Source organism: Oreochromis aureus, linkage group 16, assembly GCF_013358895.1.
Source record: "Oreochromis aureus strain Israel breed Guangdong linkage group 16, ZZ_aureus, whole genome shotgun sequence".
NCBI lineage: Eukaryota > Metazoa > Chordata > Actinopteri > Cichliformes > Cichlidae > Oreochromis > Oreochromis aureus.
Window position 1 is genome coordinate 27233246 of NC_052957.1, and position 19170 is coordinate 27252415.

General features: G+C 36.9%; 1 protein-coding gene across 3 annotated transcripts; it reads left to right on the forward strand.

Moving 5' to 3' along the window:
• The first annotated feature begins 426 nt into the window (after nucleotides 1-426).
• Nucleotides 427-14658, forward strand: LOC116314797 (interleukin-1 receptor type 1-like). Of its 3 annotated transcripts, XM_039600173.1 has the most exons (12): nucleotides 427-626; nucleotides 1680-1755; nucleotides 7043-7256; nucleotides 8018-8192; nucleotides 9218-9392; nucleotides 10258-10329; nucleotides 10745-10871; nucleotides 11128-11267; nucleotides 11365-11511; nucleotides 11692-11856; nucleotides 13356-13544; nucleotides 13981-14658. In XM_039600173.1, exons 2-12 carry the CDS (start codon nucleotides 1689-1691, stop codon nucleotides 14172-14174), a joined length of 1665 nt encoding a protein of 554 aa, XP_039456107.1. In that variant the 5' UTR covers nucleotides 427-626; nucleotides 1680-1688; the 3' UTR covers nucleotides 14175-14658. The 3 variants fall into 3 exon arrangements, with proteins under 3 accessions (XP_039456107.1, XP_039456108.1, XP_031588806.2); XM_039600174.1 differs by lacking the exon at nucleotides 427-626 and having other exon boundaries at nucleotides 1502-1755; nucleotides 11698-11856; XM_031732946.2 differs by lacking the exon at nucleotides 427-626 and having other exon boundaries at nucleotides 1504-1755.
• Nucleotides 14659-19170: the final 4512 nt, after the last annotated feature.

Sequence of the window (19170 nt, forward strand, 5' to 3'; positions counted from 1 at the left end):
ATTTGCAGCCGCATCCATGTTTGAACAAAAAAGTGTTTTATCGCTCTTTGAACAACTAACGATTCCCTCGTTTTTATTCATCCTTAAAACTGTCGCACTAAGAAAAAGAATACGAAATACTAGCTTTGAGTTTCACTAAATAAACTTTCTGTTTTTTAGAAGGAAGCATTTTTTAAATAAATAGTATTATGCAGCTGTCTTAATGGAATATTTCCAGGAAATGTACACTGCTTGTTTGTTAAATGCCATTACATTATTACACAAAAACAACTGTCAGTTTCAAATCTTAACCACCAAAAACTTGACCTATATCTTAACCAAAGTGCTACTTAGCTGTGGTTGAATCACTGTGCCGCACCTGTACTGCAAAGCAAGTTGTACTTTTTTTCAGTTGAGAGGAAATTTCATACCGGGGTAGTGGAACAATATAAAATAATGCAAATACAGGAGGAGGAGTAGGAGGACGGAAAATCCAGCAAGTCACTGCAAGTTCACTGTACTGTAAGTGACAGGCAGACTTTCTGTCTCATAATTCATAGTGCAAAGTCAAAATTATCATTAAAACTACAGCTGTACTTGTTCAGCTAGTTCTTTCTGTTTTTGTAGTAACTTCATATACGTCACAGGTGAGTTTCGATTAAGCTTTATGATTACATCTTTTTTAAATACTTGGTGCAGGCTTCTTTGAATTTTATAGTACTGGTTTCAAATTGACGTGGTTTCACTCCGTTGATTTTATCTTTTCTTTCTGTTCAGCAATATTTCTTTTGATTGCTTTTACACAAAATGTATTGGCAGCAGATTTTCAATTTTGGTCTTGACATCTATTTATTTAAGGCATTGAAGTTTAACTGCTCAGCGACTGTGATTTTCACTTGCTTCTCTGAGCTTTGGAAGGTTACCACTTCACAATATTGCAAACTTAAAGAGGGATATCTGAGTAAACTGTGAAATAATATAGGAGGCTGACAACAATTGCCATGTAAAACATATATGAAGTGATGACTGAAGACCATTCAGGGTGGTAAACCCTTACTTTTAGTATTTATCACAGCAGATGTGACATGTAAGGCTTACCCATTTCAAAAATTGCTACAAAGTTTATTATTATGACATTTTTATAGGAATGTCATCATTGCTTTTTCAAAGCCCAGAAAGCCCAAAATTGGCATTATATTTTGGGAAATTTTGATTTTTTATTAATATGAAGTATTTTTGAAGAAATATGTGCTGCAGATTAACTTCGTCATAAATTCCCTTATATATAACCTGACTCCAATCCATTTTATTTTAATCACAAAACTGACTATAATGCAGTGCAATTCATATATGAATTATAACTTTTCGATGACGTAACAAAGACGCATGAATGATTTACATGAGCTCAACAGAGAGTTACTGCAAATGACAAAGAGAATTTTTTTTCTCAACCTTTGACAAAGAAACACCAATCAGTGGAACTTCCTGGGACTTTACTGGGAGTGTTTTGGCTCTGACTTCCTTGTGAGAGCTGAGAACACTCCATCTTTCACTTCCCTTTAAGGGAAGCTGTCCTCCCCAGGAAGTATGTCAAGAAACTTGTATACACTGCGAAGACTACGTTCGCATGAGAGGATGGCTCGTGTTCTCAAGAAAATCACACCGGACTTTACTGAAATGCAGTCTGTCGATTCCCTCAGATAAGAACTATGGCAGCGGCAGGTTGGGTCTGCTTGGTGACTGTTCTGCTGTCTCTGTCATTTGTTGTGGCACGTGGTAAGTACTGATTCTCAAACTTCTTCTGAACATTTAGTTTCAGCTGAGTGACAAGCTCTGTCTGCTTTACGTTAGCTGTCATGGTTTATAACCAGTTTAATGGTTTCTAAACCAGTTAAACTGGTTCTAAACAACAAATGGCACTTGAAAAAAACTGTTGAGATTCTCCTTAACAGACAGGGCAAACTGTTTCCTATAGCTTTACCAAATACATGTATATGTATATATTGTTGGGAAAATACATTTTCTAACGCTATTGTCTATATGTATCCTAACTCAAATGTTACCATAAATTAATCAGTAATCAATGATCAGAATAGATATTGGAATAGAAGCTGATTCTTCAGTGTTCCTGGTAGTGGATTTATCTATTCATACATCTGTGGCAGGGGACTGCACAGAATGCATACGGCAGTACCAATGATAAAATCTCTATTCAGCTGATAGGTTACCTGGGTAGGTTTTGCTATCAAGACAGACAATCAAGACAGAAAAAGATCAACTGTGGTTTGATGAGTAAAAAAAGCGTACCCCTCAACATTCCTCTCACGACAATGAAGTGATTCTGATAGACGATAACGTCAAAAAACTGAAAGGTCTGTGGGTTTTTGATAATTATATAGGTCAAGGAGACCAAACATTTACACTCAGACTTTGATGTGTGAATCTCCAGGAAGCGTCTTAGCTAAAAGATGTCAGCGTTAAAGTTGCACAAATAAAGTTGCAGCACCTGTGCACGTCAGGCTGAACATAAAGGACAAGGTTTTATAAAACGCTCCAGCAAAGCCAAGGATCCCTCGCCAAGTGTGGTGCCAATAATAAAACAGTTGACTGTAATAAGCAGAGCAATAGTCTTTTTACAAACACTACTCTAAATATTCTGGTACACCTGAATACTTTGATACAGGCTAGCTGACATGACTTACCTCTGTATTATTACATGGAGGTAAGTCAAGGAGGTAAGCTATAGACAGATAAGCAGTATTAGTGTAAGACAAACATTAACAGCTATCTGCTAAAATTACAAAGCGTTGCTAAGATACGGCTGCACGTTGCACTTTTGTCAGCTGGGTTTGACTAGCTGTGACGAACGAAATTACCTGAATTTCACAAGGTTCGACGGCGCAGCCTTACAACTTGACTAACAGTGTAATACAAACTGTGTAATACAAATTTCTTCTTCTTCTTACAATAAACTGGCATGATGAGCTGAAAACAGTGTTTATATCTTGTTATTCCTTTAAAGCCTGAAACATAAAATAATTTCCAGAAAATTAAATGTTTTTTAGAGTGTTTGTTGAAAGTTTTGATCAATTAAAATGAAAAAAAGAAATGTGCAAAAGTGCAATTTATTGTTCATAGTAATGTGAAGTACAGTATACGGTTAAAAAAGAGATGATGTTGAGGTCTAAAAAAACCCCGATGAGGGTTATGTCTCATCAGTTAATGCTGTATGAGGTGTTTCACTGATGACAGATTAACAGCTTTGACAGGAAGTGGCAAACAAGACTCTTCCTCACTGTTTGAATAATCTGTGCCCAGGATGCAATCTTGAGCAATACTGGAAAAGGCAGAACATAAATTGCCTACAGTTTTTACAATCCCATAACCTTTTGTCATTAAACAAGCGAAAATGCAAGCATTAGCAGCGGTTTCTATTAACACTAAACGCTTAAACATTTAATGTAAAAAGCACCAATTTAGAACACAACTGCACATTCATGAAAAACACAAAAATTCAGGAAACACAAATCCAGTTTACCTACTGTCCATAGCTGAATACACACAAGCTGTGGCAAGTAGTGTGAACATAGTGTGTAACATTTCAAATCAAATTTGAGATATTTTGATATTTATTTTAATTCTGTTAAATGACGTTCTACCTATCTGTATGAAAAGCTTCAGAAAGCTCCTGCACATTACCATAAACAGGAGGGAGCTTATAGTAATATGTAATGAGTGCCTGTTTGATTGTGTGATTTTAATAATAAAAAATACATCATTGGGCTGATAACCTCGTTTTCAGGTATCGTGTTCTCAGCCCATCCACCAAAAATTCTTTGTGGCTCTTCAACTGTGCCTGAAAACTAAATATGTTAAAACACGTGGGTATTTTCTACCACAGTAACAATCTTGTTAACCACAAACGTCATGTATCTCTGACATTGTGAATAGCAAGAATGGTATTTTAGATAGCTCTAAAAGCGCTGACTAATCAGACCAGTCAGAATATAACTAGATAAAAATAACTTTGCACATATCTGCAACATCCGTTTGACTAAGTAAAACTTAGATAACTAAAAACTAAATAAAAAGGTAGAAATGATATTTTGACTAGTTGGTATAGTTTGTGCAGCAACTGCTCTGTGTCAGAGCAAACATTTAACCACTTCCCACAGGTTGCTGCACATCTCACACTGTTTGCTCAGCACAAAAGTGGCACAAAATACGATCATAGAATTTCATTTATCATATAAAAGTCTCTTGAATATAAACTCAAAATGTATACACCTGTCTTTTACATCCTGTTTCATTTTGACTGTTTTCTGGGTGTTTTCCTGTTTTTAGATGAGCAGATTTTAGATTTAAAGCTGATTGATCCGTTTTTTCTTTATTTCTTCTCATCTTTTCATTTATACTTTGCAGATGACCATACATGTGCAGACAAACACACACAATACACCATCATAGCCTTCTCCTTGTCTCCCGTATGTGCAATACTACAAAGTGTAAATTTCCGATGCAACATACCATTTTATTCTATTTATAAAGTATTATATTCTATTGTTTTTCTTAATTTTGCTGCTTGTAACTTTGTACTGTCCCCTTTCTGCCTTGACCCAACAAATTTCCCACGTGTGTTAATAAAGGTTTATCTTATCTTATTAACAGACGGGGAAGAAAAACGGGAAAGCATCCATAGTTCTGTTTACAGATGGCAAACAGTTACTATTAAATTCAATAATGAAGTGGTGGTGGTGAGATATCTTTGCACACCTGCATGAAAGTGCATAGCCCTTCTCAGTGGTTGATAACCTGCAATATTAGAAGTTAACAAGTTGCATTAGTCATTGATACGAAATGTTTGCTCTTTGACTGTACCGAGACAAACATTTCCAGGAATCCATATTGAGGTTGTTGTACTTTGGACATGGAATTCACAGCTTGCAACAGAACGCAAAAGTCTTTTCATGGAAGTTTGGAAGTTGGCTAACAGCTAGCTAGGTCCACCAAGGTGTGCTTGTCCTAAAAATATCTTCTCTAAACAGTATGAAAGATGGGAGTAGCCACCATCAGGTCACCTATGAGTTTTAAACTTTTGAAACTTCAGTGTCAGCATTTTGGTCCGACACTAGCTGGAGGTATTGCTATGCCTCCAACCAGTCATTTGGAAAACTTTGTTGTATATTTATGGCTTTGGCTGTAATGTTTGATGTCTTCTGTTATGGAAGTTTTTGTCATCATTGTTGTTGTTGTTATTTATCTTTATGAATGACCTAACATTGGTTGTGTCCTTGACATGCCATTAATGAAAAGAAGACCAGAAAAGAACAAACAGTTGTAAACAGAAACTCTTTGATCTTTTCACACATTTATTGTGAGGAGAATTAAATTTGTTACTCACTTAGAGCAGAGGTAAACCTCAGGTGTTATTTGACACCATTACTGGAATTATTACTCCTGCTCCACCTGCTGCACCTATTTCTTCAAATGAAGACATAGTGAAAAGTTTCTTTCTTTCTTACTAGGAAAAAATATTAGTAATGTAAGAAAACATTTTTCCCCATCAGCAGTTCCTACTCCAGCTCGGCCTGTTATTTTAGACAGCTTTTGACCTGTTTCACTAAAATTAGCTAACTCAATGAAAGCATCCTCCTGTTCACTTGACATTTTACCTGCATCGTTACTCAAAAATGTCTCTTGGTCCGTGGGTGCTCACCATAATTAACACTTCACTGGTGTCTGGTAAAGTCCCTGCTTATTTAAAAGATTTTGCCATACACCCCCTTTTTAAAAAACCCAAGTTAGACCCTTCTCTTACTAGCAGTTACAGGACAATCTCAAAATTACCATTAATTGCTATGATTTTAGAAAAGGTTGTTGCTAAGCAGGACAAACACAATATTTTTGACAAATTTCAGTCTGGCTTTCGTAGAGCTCGTTCTACTGAAACAGCCCTTCTTATAGTCTCCAGTGACATTTTGATGCAAAACGATGCAGGAAAATGTTCTGTTTTGCTGATGTTGGACCTGACGTCAGCCTTTGATACAGCTGACCACCAAATTCAGCTTGAAAGGCTGAAATATTGGGCCAGTATATCTGGATCTGCCTCGGAGTGGTTCTCCTCATATTTGTATGAACGATGCTTTTCTGTGGCGGTTTCTAAGTCATCTTCCACTTCCATTACCTATGGTGTGCCAAAGGTTCTGTTTTGGGGCCTTTATTGTTTTTAATATATCTACTTCCTCTCCAGCATATTTTGAGGCCCTTTGAGGACATTTGCTATCACTGCTATGCAGATGATATCCAGCTATGCATTCCTTTTAAGCCCCAAGATCTATCTAAGCTGCAGATTCTGAATGAGTGCTTAGAATCCATTAAAGGTTGGATGGCTGACAACTTCCTCCAACTTAATGAAGGACAGACTGAAGTCCTTGTATGTGCTCCTAACAGACTTGTACCTATGATAATGAATGCTGGTCCCCTTTCGATGTTTGTGAATTCATCTATCAGGAACCTAGGGGTAACCTTTGACCCGGCTCTCACGTTGGATGTTCATGTAAAATCTCTTGTTCAGTCTTGCTTTTATCACTTAAGAAACGTTGCCAAATTAAGTCCTATTGTATCTCGTACTGAACTGGAGATTGTTATTCATGCATTCATTTCATCACATTTGGACTACTGTAATTCACTGTTTACATGTTTAAGCAAAATCTTGCTGGAACGTCTGCAGGTTGTTCAGAACGCTGCAGCAAGGCTCGGTAGTCTCTTTTAAAAACAACTAAAACCACATCTTTTTAGAATTGCATTTCGTTAACTTTTTGTCTGTTTTTGTTTCATACCTTGTTATCTCTGTGTGACGCACTTTGTGATCTTTTGTCTAGAAAGGTGCTATAAAAATAAAATGTTACTTACTTTACTTATTTACTTACTCTGTCTAGTCCAAAACTGTTCTATCTGTTCTTCCTTTGGAGTAACATGTCTTCCATGTAGATTGATAATTTTTTTTTTAACATCTTACATTAAATGACAAATAGTTGGTCTCCTGTTGCACTGTCACCTACAGACCACCGTGGGGAGATAGATACCTTCTATGTGAGTGCTGGCCATTTCTTTTTGCTGAATTGCTACACAGCAGAGGCTCATGACATCGTGATCTGGAGCAGAGGGGAGAGTAAAGACAACCTGAGCCTGCCCACTGGAGTGGAAGTGAGGGACAGGTTACTGTGGTTTCTACCTGTCCAGATGTCCCACAATGGATCTTACACCTGTCAGATAAGGTATAAAAACATCTGTATGACTTCACTTGCATGAGTTCTTCTGATCCCTGCAGACCCATGCTTCTAGTATATTTATAAATGTGCATAAACACACGTGCACAGACAAACACAACCCACTTTATAATAAATAGCTGTAAAACCTAACAGTTGTATGTAGGCTATGATCAAGCTCTGTTGTATTGGAAACCCTTCGTCACTCATCCAAGTGACTTCTTCAGAAGTCTCCACTGAAAATGTTACATCCAGATGAACAAAATCAACCTTTTGGGCCTGTTTTATAAGATATGCCTACTAACCTACTAACTGGATTTTAACATCTGTAAATCTTTGATGTTGCACTTTTAAGAGGCTGTATGGAGGTTGTACTGGGAGGATATGGAGGGAGACCTGATTGGCCATTTCTAAATATGAATGTGTTATTTATCCAGTAAAATTATCAAACTATTAAGAGCAAATGAGCATCTGGATAAATATCCAAGGATATATGAGAGGAGGGATATCAAATCTCCTCAGTTCCAGCCTTCAGGCAGTCTGTGTACGCGTGTGTGCACTAATTTATATTCCTAATGGATGTTATTTTCTTATCTTATATCTAATTAGTGCTGAACAGATATATAACTTCAGCTTATCAGTGGAATAGTGGCATAACTGAAACATCAATTCAGATCTTAATCATATTGTCTGTAACCATTTAGGATAAACAAAAAGCACAGGGATATTTCTTACTGTTGGCTTTACAATTATTTTTTGCTTCTTTTCAGGAATCAGTCCGGAGTATTATTACGGAGGTTAAAGTTTTGGGTGTCAGTGTCTAGTGGAGAGTGTCCTTATACAGTTGAGAGCATTTCCATCACAAAAGGAGTGAGCGACAGTCTTCCTTGTAAGCAGAAAGAAATCTTCAGACTGAATAGCGTGGTGAACGTACGATGGATGAAGGTATAAAGAGGCCCAATACACTTGTTTTACTGCATTGTTATGTTTGCCTTGTTAGCACCTGATTTGGCTGATTTGAGTACAAAGAAAACTGTTGCTCATCAATATTATTTTTCACCTAAAAAAGCTGGCTGAAGGATGTTCTGGCGGTCTGGTCTCTGCCCTCCATATACACCAATCAGGCATAACATTATGACCACCTGGTCGCCCTTTTACTGCCAAAACAGACATTACCCGTCGAGACGTGGACTCCACAAAACCCCGGAAGGTGTGCTGTGGTATCTAAGCAACAGATCCTTTAATCTTATAAGTTGGGAGGTGGAGCCTCCATGGATCAGGCTTCTTTGTCCAACACATCCCACAGATGTTGATTAAATCACAGTTTGGCACTTGTCAAACTCGGCTCAAATCCTTACGCGTGCCCATTTTTCCTGCTTCTAACACATCAACTTTGAGGGAAAAATGTTCACTTGCTCTCTAATATATCCCAGCCAATAACAGGTGCTAATTAATCAGTTTTATTCATTTCACCTGTCAGTGGTCATAATACTATGCTATCGGTGTATAATCCCATTTTATGGAATATAATATCATGAAGAGTGGACAGAAACAATTGCTGATAAACTATCAGTGGAAACAGCAGATATAAACTAGGCTAGTTTATATACAATCGCTCCGCCTAAAGTGCTTAGCGAGGCCAAATCCCAGGCTTCTGTTTTACAACTTCCATAAATGCAACACTGCCCCCTTCTGTGGATATCAGGGAAAAATGTGTGCCAGATCTGCCCCATTGGCAGATAAGGCTGGTTGCCACCCAGGCCAGCAACAATGTAGTACTATTCGTTTCGTCATCTGGAAACTTGCGATCAACACATTTTAAGAAATACACTTATTTTGTGATTTAGATCAATATGCCAGTTTTTTGCTTTTTATTCATATTTTTTTCATTTCTGGCTCTTGTTTGTTGTCTTGAGGCTCAAAAATATGGCACTGCGAAAACTAACTACAGGATTGGTTTCTGTCTGCAGGATTGCCAGCTCATTCAGCGACAAGGGAACCCCATCTCTGTTGATATGAAAGGCAACATGAGGCTTCCTCAAGCCTCAGAGGAGGACAATGGAAAATATACCTGCCTGATAGACATTAACTTGGATGGCAGGAATTATACCGCTTCACGCAGCATCCTGTTGACTGTTAAAGATGGTAAGTACTGTAGAGCTCTCATATTGAATCCTTAATTGTTCTAGTGTCATTTTCAATATATTACTCTGGCTGTACATAATAATTATTATTTTTTGTTTGTTTGTTTTGTTTAATCATAGACTTGAAGTTTTAATTCAGGGGGTTTAACAAAAAAAAAAAATACATTGGATGCTTTGGCTAACGAGCTGTATCTCTCCATTTTCATTATTTTTCTCTTCTCGTCATTCTGGTTTAAGTTAAATATGTCCAAAGATGTTTTTCACCATCTGGTAAACCATCTGTATTTACATTCATAAAGACACTGTTTTTTAGACCACTCTTAATTGTATAGTCTCTAGACTCTGATAACGACACCATATTTCCTTGAGTGTTTACAACTGTGGTTAAATGTTGTTTAGCCTTTTTTTTTCTTAACCACAGGAAGACTATTAAATCATGCACTCTAGCAGTTTTGTGTGGTCTTCTGGGGCCAGATTCATCTCCTTAATTTGCATCAACGTCTCTTTGAATTTCACAAGAAGTTCCAGTGAAATTTTGCTAAATACAAGTTTAGCTATTGAACTCAGATCAAGATCTCTTTGCTTATCATGGAATGATGAGGCAGCAGGCCTCATCTCCCATACTTTTGAGACTCTGAAAATGGGGGATTATGGATAAAAACGAGTGTCATTCCTAAAGAGTTCATGCAAAACTTCGGTTAAACCTCTTGAATTAAAGCTAAACATCTGCACTTCAATCACATCTTGTTTGTCTGATTTAAATTAGCCTGTGATGGTGTACAGAGGCAATATATACAAATGCTTATGGATCTAAATGTATATTGTCCCACTTTCTGTATTTTTCCTTCTTTCTTTCTTTCTTGCAGACCTCCCAGAAAAAGTTTTTGTAGAGCCACAGCTGGTGACCCCTGAAAAGCAAGAGATTACAGTTGAAGTAGGCAAGTACACATATATATATAGTATACACACACACACAATGGTTTCCCATTAAACTGCATTAGAATAAATGTTAGTGGTATGGAAAAAATATTAGAAACACCTTTAAATATCATGTAGTCATTTACACCATTATCCATTTATTGACATTTTTATGAAAGTGCTTATCTGTATGATCTTTATGATACATACTTGACAAACAGGTTTTTTTCAAGTCAAGGCAACAACAAAGTCCTTTAAAACCTTTGCAATGGTGCTTCGTCATCTAGCGACTGAACAGAATTAGTCAGAAGCCTTTTGAAAAGTTTCAGTGACGTTAAACTTAAACATTTGAGCTAACGATATATATTTTTGTTTTATCAAAACCGGAAATATAGACTGAAAGTTTCTTTGTTTTTTAATCTCACTGCTGACCAGGTTTGAGAGTGGAGCTGCAGTGTTTAGCATTCATAGGCTACAGTGAGGATAGCGAGTCTTCAGTGCACTGGACTGTCGGCAAGGATTACGCTGAGGACCTCGAGGAGATTACTGTGTCCCGGAAAACGTGAGGTTTACATTACCATGGATGGGGCTATTAATAGTGAATACAAAACACTGTATTATACTGCACTGAGATTAAATCAAACCAACACCAATGTGTCAGACATTAAACATCACTTGGAGGCAGAACTTCATTTCTGAGTAATAGACTGTAAATGCTGCAACTGTAGCAGTACAAAAAAGTTAACACCTAACATTTTCATATTATTCTTTGATTCCATGATTCATTCTGACTGACTGATTGGTTCTATATCCTTTAGTATTCACAGAGAAGGCAAAGTCTATGAACTGGTCATTCTGTCCATCGCTAAAGTTCATCCCAAGTTCCTGAATTTTGAGTTCGAGTGCCATTTGGAAAGCCTAGCGGGACGAAAAGTCAGTGTGGTGAAGCTTAAAAAAGGTAATAAAGATATATATAGACATATGCATATATATGTGTTCAAGAATTATAGTCGTCTGAGACACTTGCCTTATGTTTGTCTCCTTCCTCTCTCTAGCTGACCGCAGTTCTTTCCACATGAGCTTGGCTGTTTGCTCTTCTGCATCTCTGGCTGTTCTAGCCTTGGCTGCGTGCTTATTCGTCTTTAAAGTAAACCTGATATTGGCTTACAGGAATCTGTTGGCACATTTTCCCAAACAACAAGGTAAGGCTGTTATCAGTTGAACTTAAGTTTTTGTGTGGCATCATCGGACCAGATACTACTAACCTTACAGCACGACTAACACAGTAAAAGTACTTTTAAATGAAAGCTGGATGTTGATTCACATTTTAAAAGGATCAAACTTTATAAAATGAACACAAACAATCATTTAGATTCTGTCAGTTCCAGATGGGAAGCTCTATGATGCCTACGTGAGTTTCATCCATTCCAACGCCATGAGCTCACATGAGGGCGCGAGGTTTGCCATGCAGATCCTGCCTGAGAAGCTGGAGGAACAATATGGCTACTCTCTGTTTATCAGAGGACGGGATGACTGTCCTGGCGAAGGTAAGACGCAGATATCCATAATATGTAAACAGAGGTAGAAAGACTTGTCTTTCTAGATATAGTGTAATTCTTGAGGTTGTTAAGGTCATTCTCCAACCCCCAAAAGATGGGAAAACATACAAAGGCTTTTGAGCTGTTTATTGTCACAAACTGCTGTTCACAGTTTTTATTAAATTAAGACATCAAATACATAACCAACGAATCTAAATCAGTTGCTATGATGCTTTCAGGTAAAAGTCAAGTAGAACTAGTTGCATTTTAAATGTGGTTAAATTAACGTCTTTAATGACTTTATAAAACAAGAACTGGTTGCTTGATTTTCATTTTGATTTTCTCTAACGCACACAGACTCAAACATTCAAACAAACATACATATAATACACTCACTTAAACCTCTAATGAGTGGTGCTGAAGCCTCTACAACAGGGTTCTCAAACTCCAGGCTTCGAGGGCCAGTGTCCTGCAGGTTTTAGATCTCACCCAAATGATTAGTTCATTACCAGGCCTCTGGAGAACTTCAAGACATGTTGCGGAAGTAATTTAGCCATTTAAATCAGCTGTGTTGGATTTAAATGGCTATTAGATTGACCAATACTCAGGTCTCAGTGAAGACCTAAGAAGGACAATTTTAGATTTACAGTTGGGAAGGGAAGGTCTGGAGTTATTTCTAAACAACAGCAAATTCCAAGACCATCAGTTCAGAACTCTAACTACACATAAGTACAAGTTTTTTGGATGCGCCACTGCTTTGCTACTATCTGGAAGACGACCAAAAAATGTTGTCCTCACATCAGAGAACATTAGTTAGGAAAACTTCAGAGGAACCACCAGGACTCAAGCCTGCCATGACCTGGAAGATAAAGTAAAGGCTGCTGAACCAAAGAACACTGTAACAGCTGTCTAGCATGGTGGTGGCAGCGCTATCACATTCATTCTCATGATGTGTGTATATAAACCTTTGACCACAACTGTATCTGTAAGAATTCTGTTTATAGTTGCAAAAAAGAAAGAAAGAGAAGCTTGAAAAGAAAATAAGAGCTTCTTGGTTAAACTCGTATAATAGATGGGAGAAATTGGATAAAAGCCATGTTTATTAAATTACTGGAACACAGTACAGTACAGTTGAAAACAGACTTAATACTTTCTTGAGCTGATGTCTCGCTATCCTCTGTATTTCTGTTTTTCCCTTTTCTTTTTTTGTTCTTCTTATTGTTATAGTTTATTTCCTTTATGTTTGTATTGGTGATACATTGCAATTCAATTCAGTTTTTATGTATATAGTGCCAAATCACAATAACAGCTGCCTCAAGGCACTTACAAGGTTCTTTAATTTTATTAATGCAGACTAAACTGGTAAGTTAAAAAAAGAAGAAATGACTCCCTGGAAGAAGTCGCAGTTCTCCCCAAAAACATATTTTTTGCTGTTGAAACGGGCTGTTTTCAGTTTGCAGAAAGAGTTTTAACCTGCAGTTTTGTGTCTGGCCATGAATCTCTTGCAGCAATACACGATGCAACAGCTGCTGCAATGCACCAGTGCCGCAGACTGCTTATCATCTTATCACCTGAGGGGAAAACAGAGGAAAGCACTTGCATATGTGACAATCAAAGCCAAGTGTGGTATGAGCAGAAAGTTGGCCTTCATGATGCTTTGACGAAGAATGATCCCACAGTTATTCTGGTGGAAATTGGTAAATGATTCCTCATTTTTCAAAAAACTCTAGCCACATGAATTCTGTTAAGTCACGAGTTATATGACTCAGCATTCACGCCCTATTTAGTCATGCATAATGCTTTGCAGGCATCAAGTCCACTTTTTAGAAATTGCGTAAATTTATAGACTGGAGAAAGATGGAAACAATTAAAATTTTCTCTTTCTGACCTTTAAAACTTAGCAATTCAAATTGAATCTTAATATCTTCTTTGTAACAAAAGAACAATTCTCAGAGTCTACTTCCAGCTTTTATGCTAAGCTAACTTGACAAGTACGTTTTGACAAGGAGTAAAGTGTGTTCATCTCTGGACTTGTTGCACTCGGTCAGCACTTCATTTAATAAAAATTAAAATGTCAGCTTATTAAACGTGTTTATTTTCATTTATATTTAAAATGTTTTTCTTTTTTGCCAGATGGTCCAGTGGATTATAGTCACTTGCCAGAGTCTCTGCGTTATATCAAGAGGAAACAAGGAGCCCTGAAATGGAAGAAAGACTTTCTTGAGACACACAAATTCTCAGAATTATACTCAAAGAGAAACTTTTGGACAAATCTCAGGTACCACATGCCCCCAGTACCTGCAAGAAGGCTCCAGACTGTTGTCTAAACGAAATCTTAAAGTTTTATTGATGGGATTCATCCATCAGGCCTGTTTCTTGGAACACTTGACACATGGAAACTTTTACATGTTTACAGCTGTCGTCACCTGTATTTTTAAGACTCACTAGGACTACAATAAGCAAGCCCACACATTCCTCTGCACAATGAATTTCACAACATGTGCAACAAGGATGGAGGGCATCTGCTGGACTTTTCTATTGGTGCATGTTTGCTATTACTTCCTTCATAAGTGATAGCAATACATTTTTTCTACATTTGAATTGTATTTTTTATACACTTATAATATATCATCAGGCGTGATAGCAACTTTTAAAATTGCACCTTTCCTTTATGGAAGGGAGCAGGCTATGTACATATTTGAAAGGATAATTATTTTTTATGTTGACAGCATTGTTTATTTTTGTACTGAATGATGCATTTTTGAATGATACATATTTATATTCTGTTATTTAAGTATTTGTGACTGAGTATAAATGTTTAAGTATTATATATTTTGTATTCTTTTTTTCCAAGTTTCTCTTCCAAGTATTGCTTACTGATTGTGTCTCTTCATCACAACAGTTTAATCAGAATAAAAGATTAAAACTTATTCAGTAGAATAGTTTTAGGCAATGGCATTCCATCAGGACAAGCACCTAGTCAAATTCAAAATTCGACATTAATTAAAACATAGCAAGAGGAAGCGATATCTCTACTTTCATGTCAAACAGTGCTCTGTCATGATGCATGTCGCCTGTTTGCATCCATCCCTACATCACTGGAATCTTGTGGACGCTTTTGGGTATGATTGTTGAAAGCTGCACTTGGCTTGGATCCCAATGGAAGCAGTAGCGTGTCTCCGTTTTATGAGCATGTCTGTGTCCCATGAACGATAGCTGGAGCTTGTCAAGCCAAGAGATCAGCAGCTTTTTCTGACTGATTTTGCATGTTCATTGTGCATAAAGTCCAGTTTTTGATGAGAGACTGATAGAATATTAGCGTACTAGACAAGATGCTGCTGGATCTGCTTCACTGCTGTAAGATCAAGTAACAGCTTTGCTTTGTGTGGAAACACAGCTAGCATTAGCAACTAGAGTCTTCTGTGATAAGTTTCCTCTTACTGGCTATCTTGGACAACATGTGTGATGTAGAGGAATTAGAGTGCTGTATAACGAAGTCTTCATTACTCCTTTAGCACATTAGCAAGGAAAAGCTTGATAATAAAGAGTGGGTGCAAGATCCAGTTTATTTAAACAGAAGAGGTGCAGTCTCATGTTCAGGGACAGCCACTACAAATATGATCAAATAGGGAGTATGAAGCATTTAAAAATTAGCTCAGCCTTAATGACTTTGGCAGTATTTTTAATCTATACAACACAGATGAGGAACATTTCACCACAGTTTTGTTTATAGTGTTTAATTGCCACTTTTGCAAGAAGAATGGTTTTAAAAATTCCCTCCATCCCTCATTGTCACCTAATAGTAAATGAATTTCAGTAATGTAGAAGATATTTAACTATACAGGTAAGAATATTTACAATTTTCAGCCAGGTTTGAATATAAATATGAACATGTCCATGTAACGAGGCTGTTAGCATTTGAAACATTTAGTGCTTTGTATGCTGAAGAACAGGAAACCAGTCATAACTGAATCAGGTCATTTTAAGGGCAATACACCTTAAAAACAAGATATCATGATCTTGAAGTGGAAAAACCTCTAAATGGAACCCCCCCCAAAAAAAACAGTGCGCTAATATTAGCCAACTGATGTTTTGGAACCCTCCAAGATCCTCCATCTGATGGAAAGACACCATCTAAATACGCATAATAACCATAATGCTGTGCTTTTTCTTGTTACCAGTGCTGTGTCCCTTCCAAAGGTCAAATGGAGCTAGGGGAACCAGATAATAATAATAATAATTTAATAAAAATCAGTTTGTGTGTGAAGAGGGCCAGGTTTGTAATTTAGATTTATCCAAAACACAAATATATCCAGATATATGCAATTTAAACACAGTAAAAGTTTGCAGGTTTGACACTGACCCAATCTCCTCCTAAATAAGTACAAAATGCATATGTTACCCTCACTGTATACATGCAGAAAAAGACAAATGAAAAATTAAACATTCAGAAAAGTAAAAGCATCTCTAAAGCTATTATAAAGATTTTATACTGTACTGTCGAAGACTTAAAGACAAAACATAAAAATACATTTAATGACTTAGAAACCAGTGGCATATTTAACAGTTTCTAATTAGTTTCAGACTAATCCTAACTGATACTTTCTGTGCACTTTGTGCAATTTGTTTGAAGTCTTTAACCAAAAAATCCCCTTTTTTATTTATCTTGGTCATTTGATCTCCCTGTACTGGCAACATCCTGTGTTTGTGGTTTTATGCAGGGGGAGTCGTCTCTCTCTTTCTGTTTGTGTTGGCTGTCACCTAGACTTTATTCCTGACAAAACAGATTTTCTCAGAATTTTCCAAGCACTGACTGCTATGAAAGGCAAGAAATGACAGATCAAACCATGTTACCACTGCTTGTCTATATATGGTTTATATATATTGGAGGGGTTCTACTTTTGGCTATCACTGAACCCATTTCCATGTCTTAAATCTGATTGCCCGAAAACAGCAAAACCTAGTGAGTTCACTAATGGGTCACTCATGTAATAAATGTTTCGCAACAGCATATCAACACACTTGAACAATGTAACTCTGCGTAGCATCAGCGTATTACGAGCTTGTATACATGTTATCGTTCTCATAGTGATATTTAGCTCAAGGGATCCAAATTTGGCTTCAGCTTCAGAGCTGCTGTGCGGGCTGAACTTGGTGCTAAATATTGAGTAAAGACTGGTGAGAAAGAAATTAGTCAGTTATGCACAAGTATTACTCATAAATGATTCTCTGACTCTGTAGATGGATGTACTGCTGGAACCCAAGAAAATATAGTGCAACAATTTTGCATCTTCCTGAGAAAGGCTTTCCACCCACATTAACAGACTTTGAGTTCTTAGGGAGTGGGATTCTTTCCCCGTTAAACTCCCATAACACACAGGTCCAGCACACCAACAGTTTCCAATCCAGTCTCTTTTTCCCAACAAATCCACATTAATCCTAAATAAAGTGAATCAACCTCCTGATGTCACTGATTATTTTAAGAGCAAAACCCTCCAGACCAGGTTAAAACTATTTTACTTTAAAATGTTCACTTCTCTCACTGGAGTCTCCAATTTCAACCGGCTTCCCTACTCCAACTGTGTCCTACAGAAAAACAAAGAACATCCTTCCTGTTTTCTCTCCCCTTTATTGAGAAGGGCTCAAATCATCACCAATCAACTACTTTCTGCACTCAACTCTAAATAGCTGGCAGCTGGAGAAGAGCTGCAGAACACAAAGACAAAACACAAAAACACCAAAGCATGCAATAACTGAAATGGAAGATGATACCAACCCAATGTTTAGTGGAGATTCTCTCAATTATTCCACCATGCCACATTCTACAACATATATACAACCTGATGTAAAATCACTTTGAACGCTGTCTTTAATAACCACTGAGCTAACAGTGACTATATCGAAGCACGTGAAGAATGAAGAATGAGTTTCGATTTAATTATTTAGCAGTGGCTCACTTGGCTAGCATTAGCAGAGCTAACAATTTATAGCTGTGGAGACACATTCAATTCTCATACCTGGAACAATTAGATAAATATAACCTGAGATGAACAACAACACACGAGTGTGCCATCATGTGTTGAACAAAAACGAAACCAAAAAGCAGTGTGTGTGAAAAAATAAGTACACCGAGTACTACAGGCCTCGGTTAGCATGTTAAATGTTAAAGCTAACGACAGTACGAATGGAAAAAGTAGCATTAGAGGTAGTAAATAGCTTTTTTGGAAGGGTTGCTAGGAGAAAACTTCACCTCCTTAAAAATAACATGAAAGCACAGATAACGAATGGAAAAAGTAGCATTAGAGGTAGTAAATAGCTTTTTTGGAAGGGTTGCTAGGAGAAAACTTCACCTCCTTAAAAATAACATGACAGCACAGATAACGAATGGAAAAAGTAGCATTAGAGGTAGTAAATAGCTTTTTTGGAAGGGTTGCTAGGAGAAAGCTTCATCTCCTTAAAAATAACATGACAGCACAGCTTAAGTTTGCAAAATTGCACAAGAAGTTTTTAAGAACTGTTATCAACAGTGGGCCAAAATTCCTCGACAAAAATGTGATAGACTGATAAAGTCACAGTGAAAACCATTTCTTCAAATTTGCTGTTCAAGTGGTTTCTATGAGTCATAGGGTGTGCCTAATATTTCACACTATGCAAGATGCCATGTGTTGCCGTTCATGTGAAGCTTTATTTAATTATTTATTTAAATAATTTTATAACCTTGTAAGGACCAGATGATTTTTTATTATGTTCTTAAACATTAAGCCTTAGAATTGAAAGAGGGTGTGCTTCTTTTTTATAAAAAATACATACTATGTCATATTGGTGTTTTAGTAATATTTATTAAGACATTCAGGAGCAATGATGGTGGTAGAAGTAACTTCTAAGTGGGAAAAAAAATTAAGGTCTAATTCTGGGGCAAATTTAAAAAGACCTTTAAAGTAGTTTCGCCGGTTTTTGTTTATATTCTGGTAAAATATCAGTTACAGTGTCAGTTATGGCAGAATGCAGGTCACAGATACATGGGTTGCCACTAATTCATACTAAGTTGTGCTATAAGAAGAATAACTTTATTGATCCCGAAGGGAAATTCCTATGTCTGATATAACTCATCTGCAGTATGATATGAGAATTAAAATATATGAAGTCAGCTACTGGCTGACTGATAGAACATCTGGAGCTGATAGAACATCTGGAGTAATGTTCTATCTGTAGCTGTTCTTGCTAAATAATGCTATGTAAGAATTAAAATCAAAAAAAGCTTTTCATGATTTCTGTGCTTTTGAGGCAGCAAATGTTATTATTTTCAGATTAAGTTTTTCTGAC

Bases quoted from the DNA above. Each gene is read 5' to 3' on its own strand.
- LOC116314797 (XM_039600173.1), top strand. From the start codon at position 1,689: ATGGCAGCGGCAGGTTGGGTCTGCTTGGTGACTGTTCTGCTGTCTCTG. The intron at 1,756-7,042 runs GTAAGTACTGAT...TGTCACCTACAG, and splicing joins GTCATTTGTTGTGGCACGTG to ACCACCGTGGGGAGATAGAT. The intron at 10,872-11,127 runs GTGAGGTTTACA...TATATCCTTTAG, and splicing joins ATTACTGTGTCCCGGAAAAC to TATTCACAGAGAAGGCAAAG.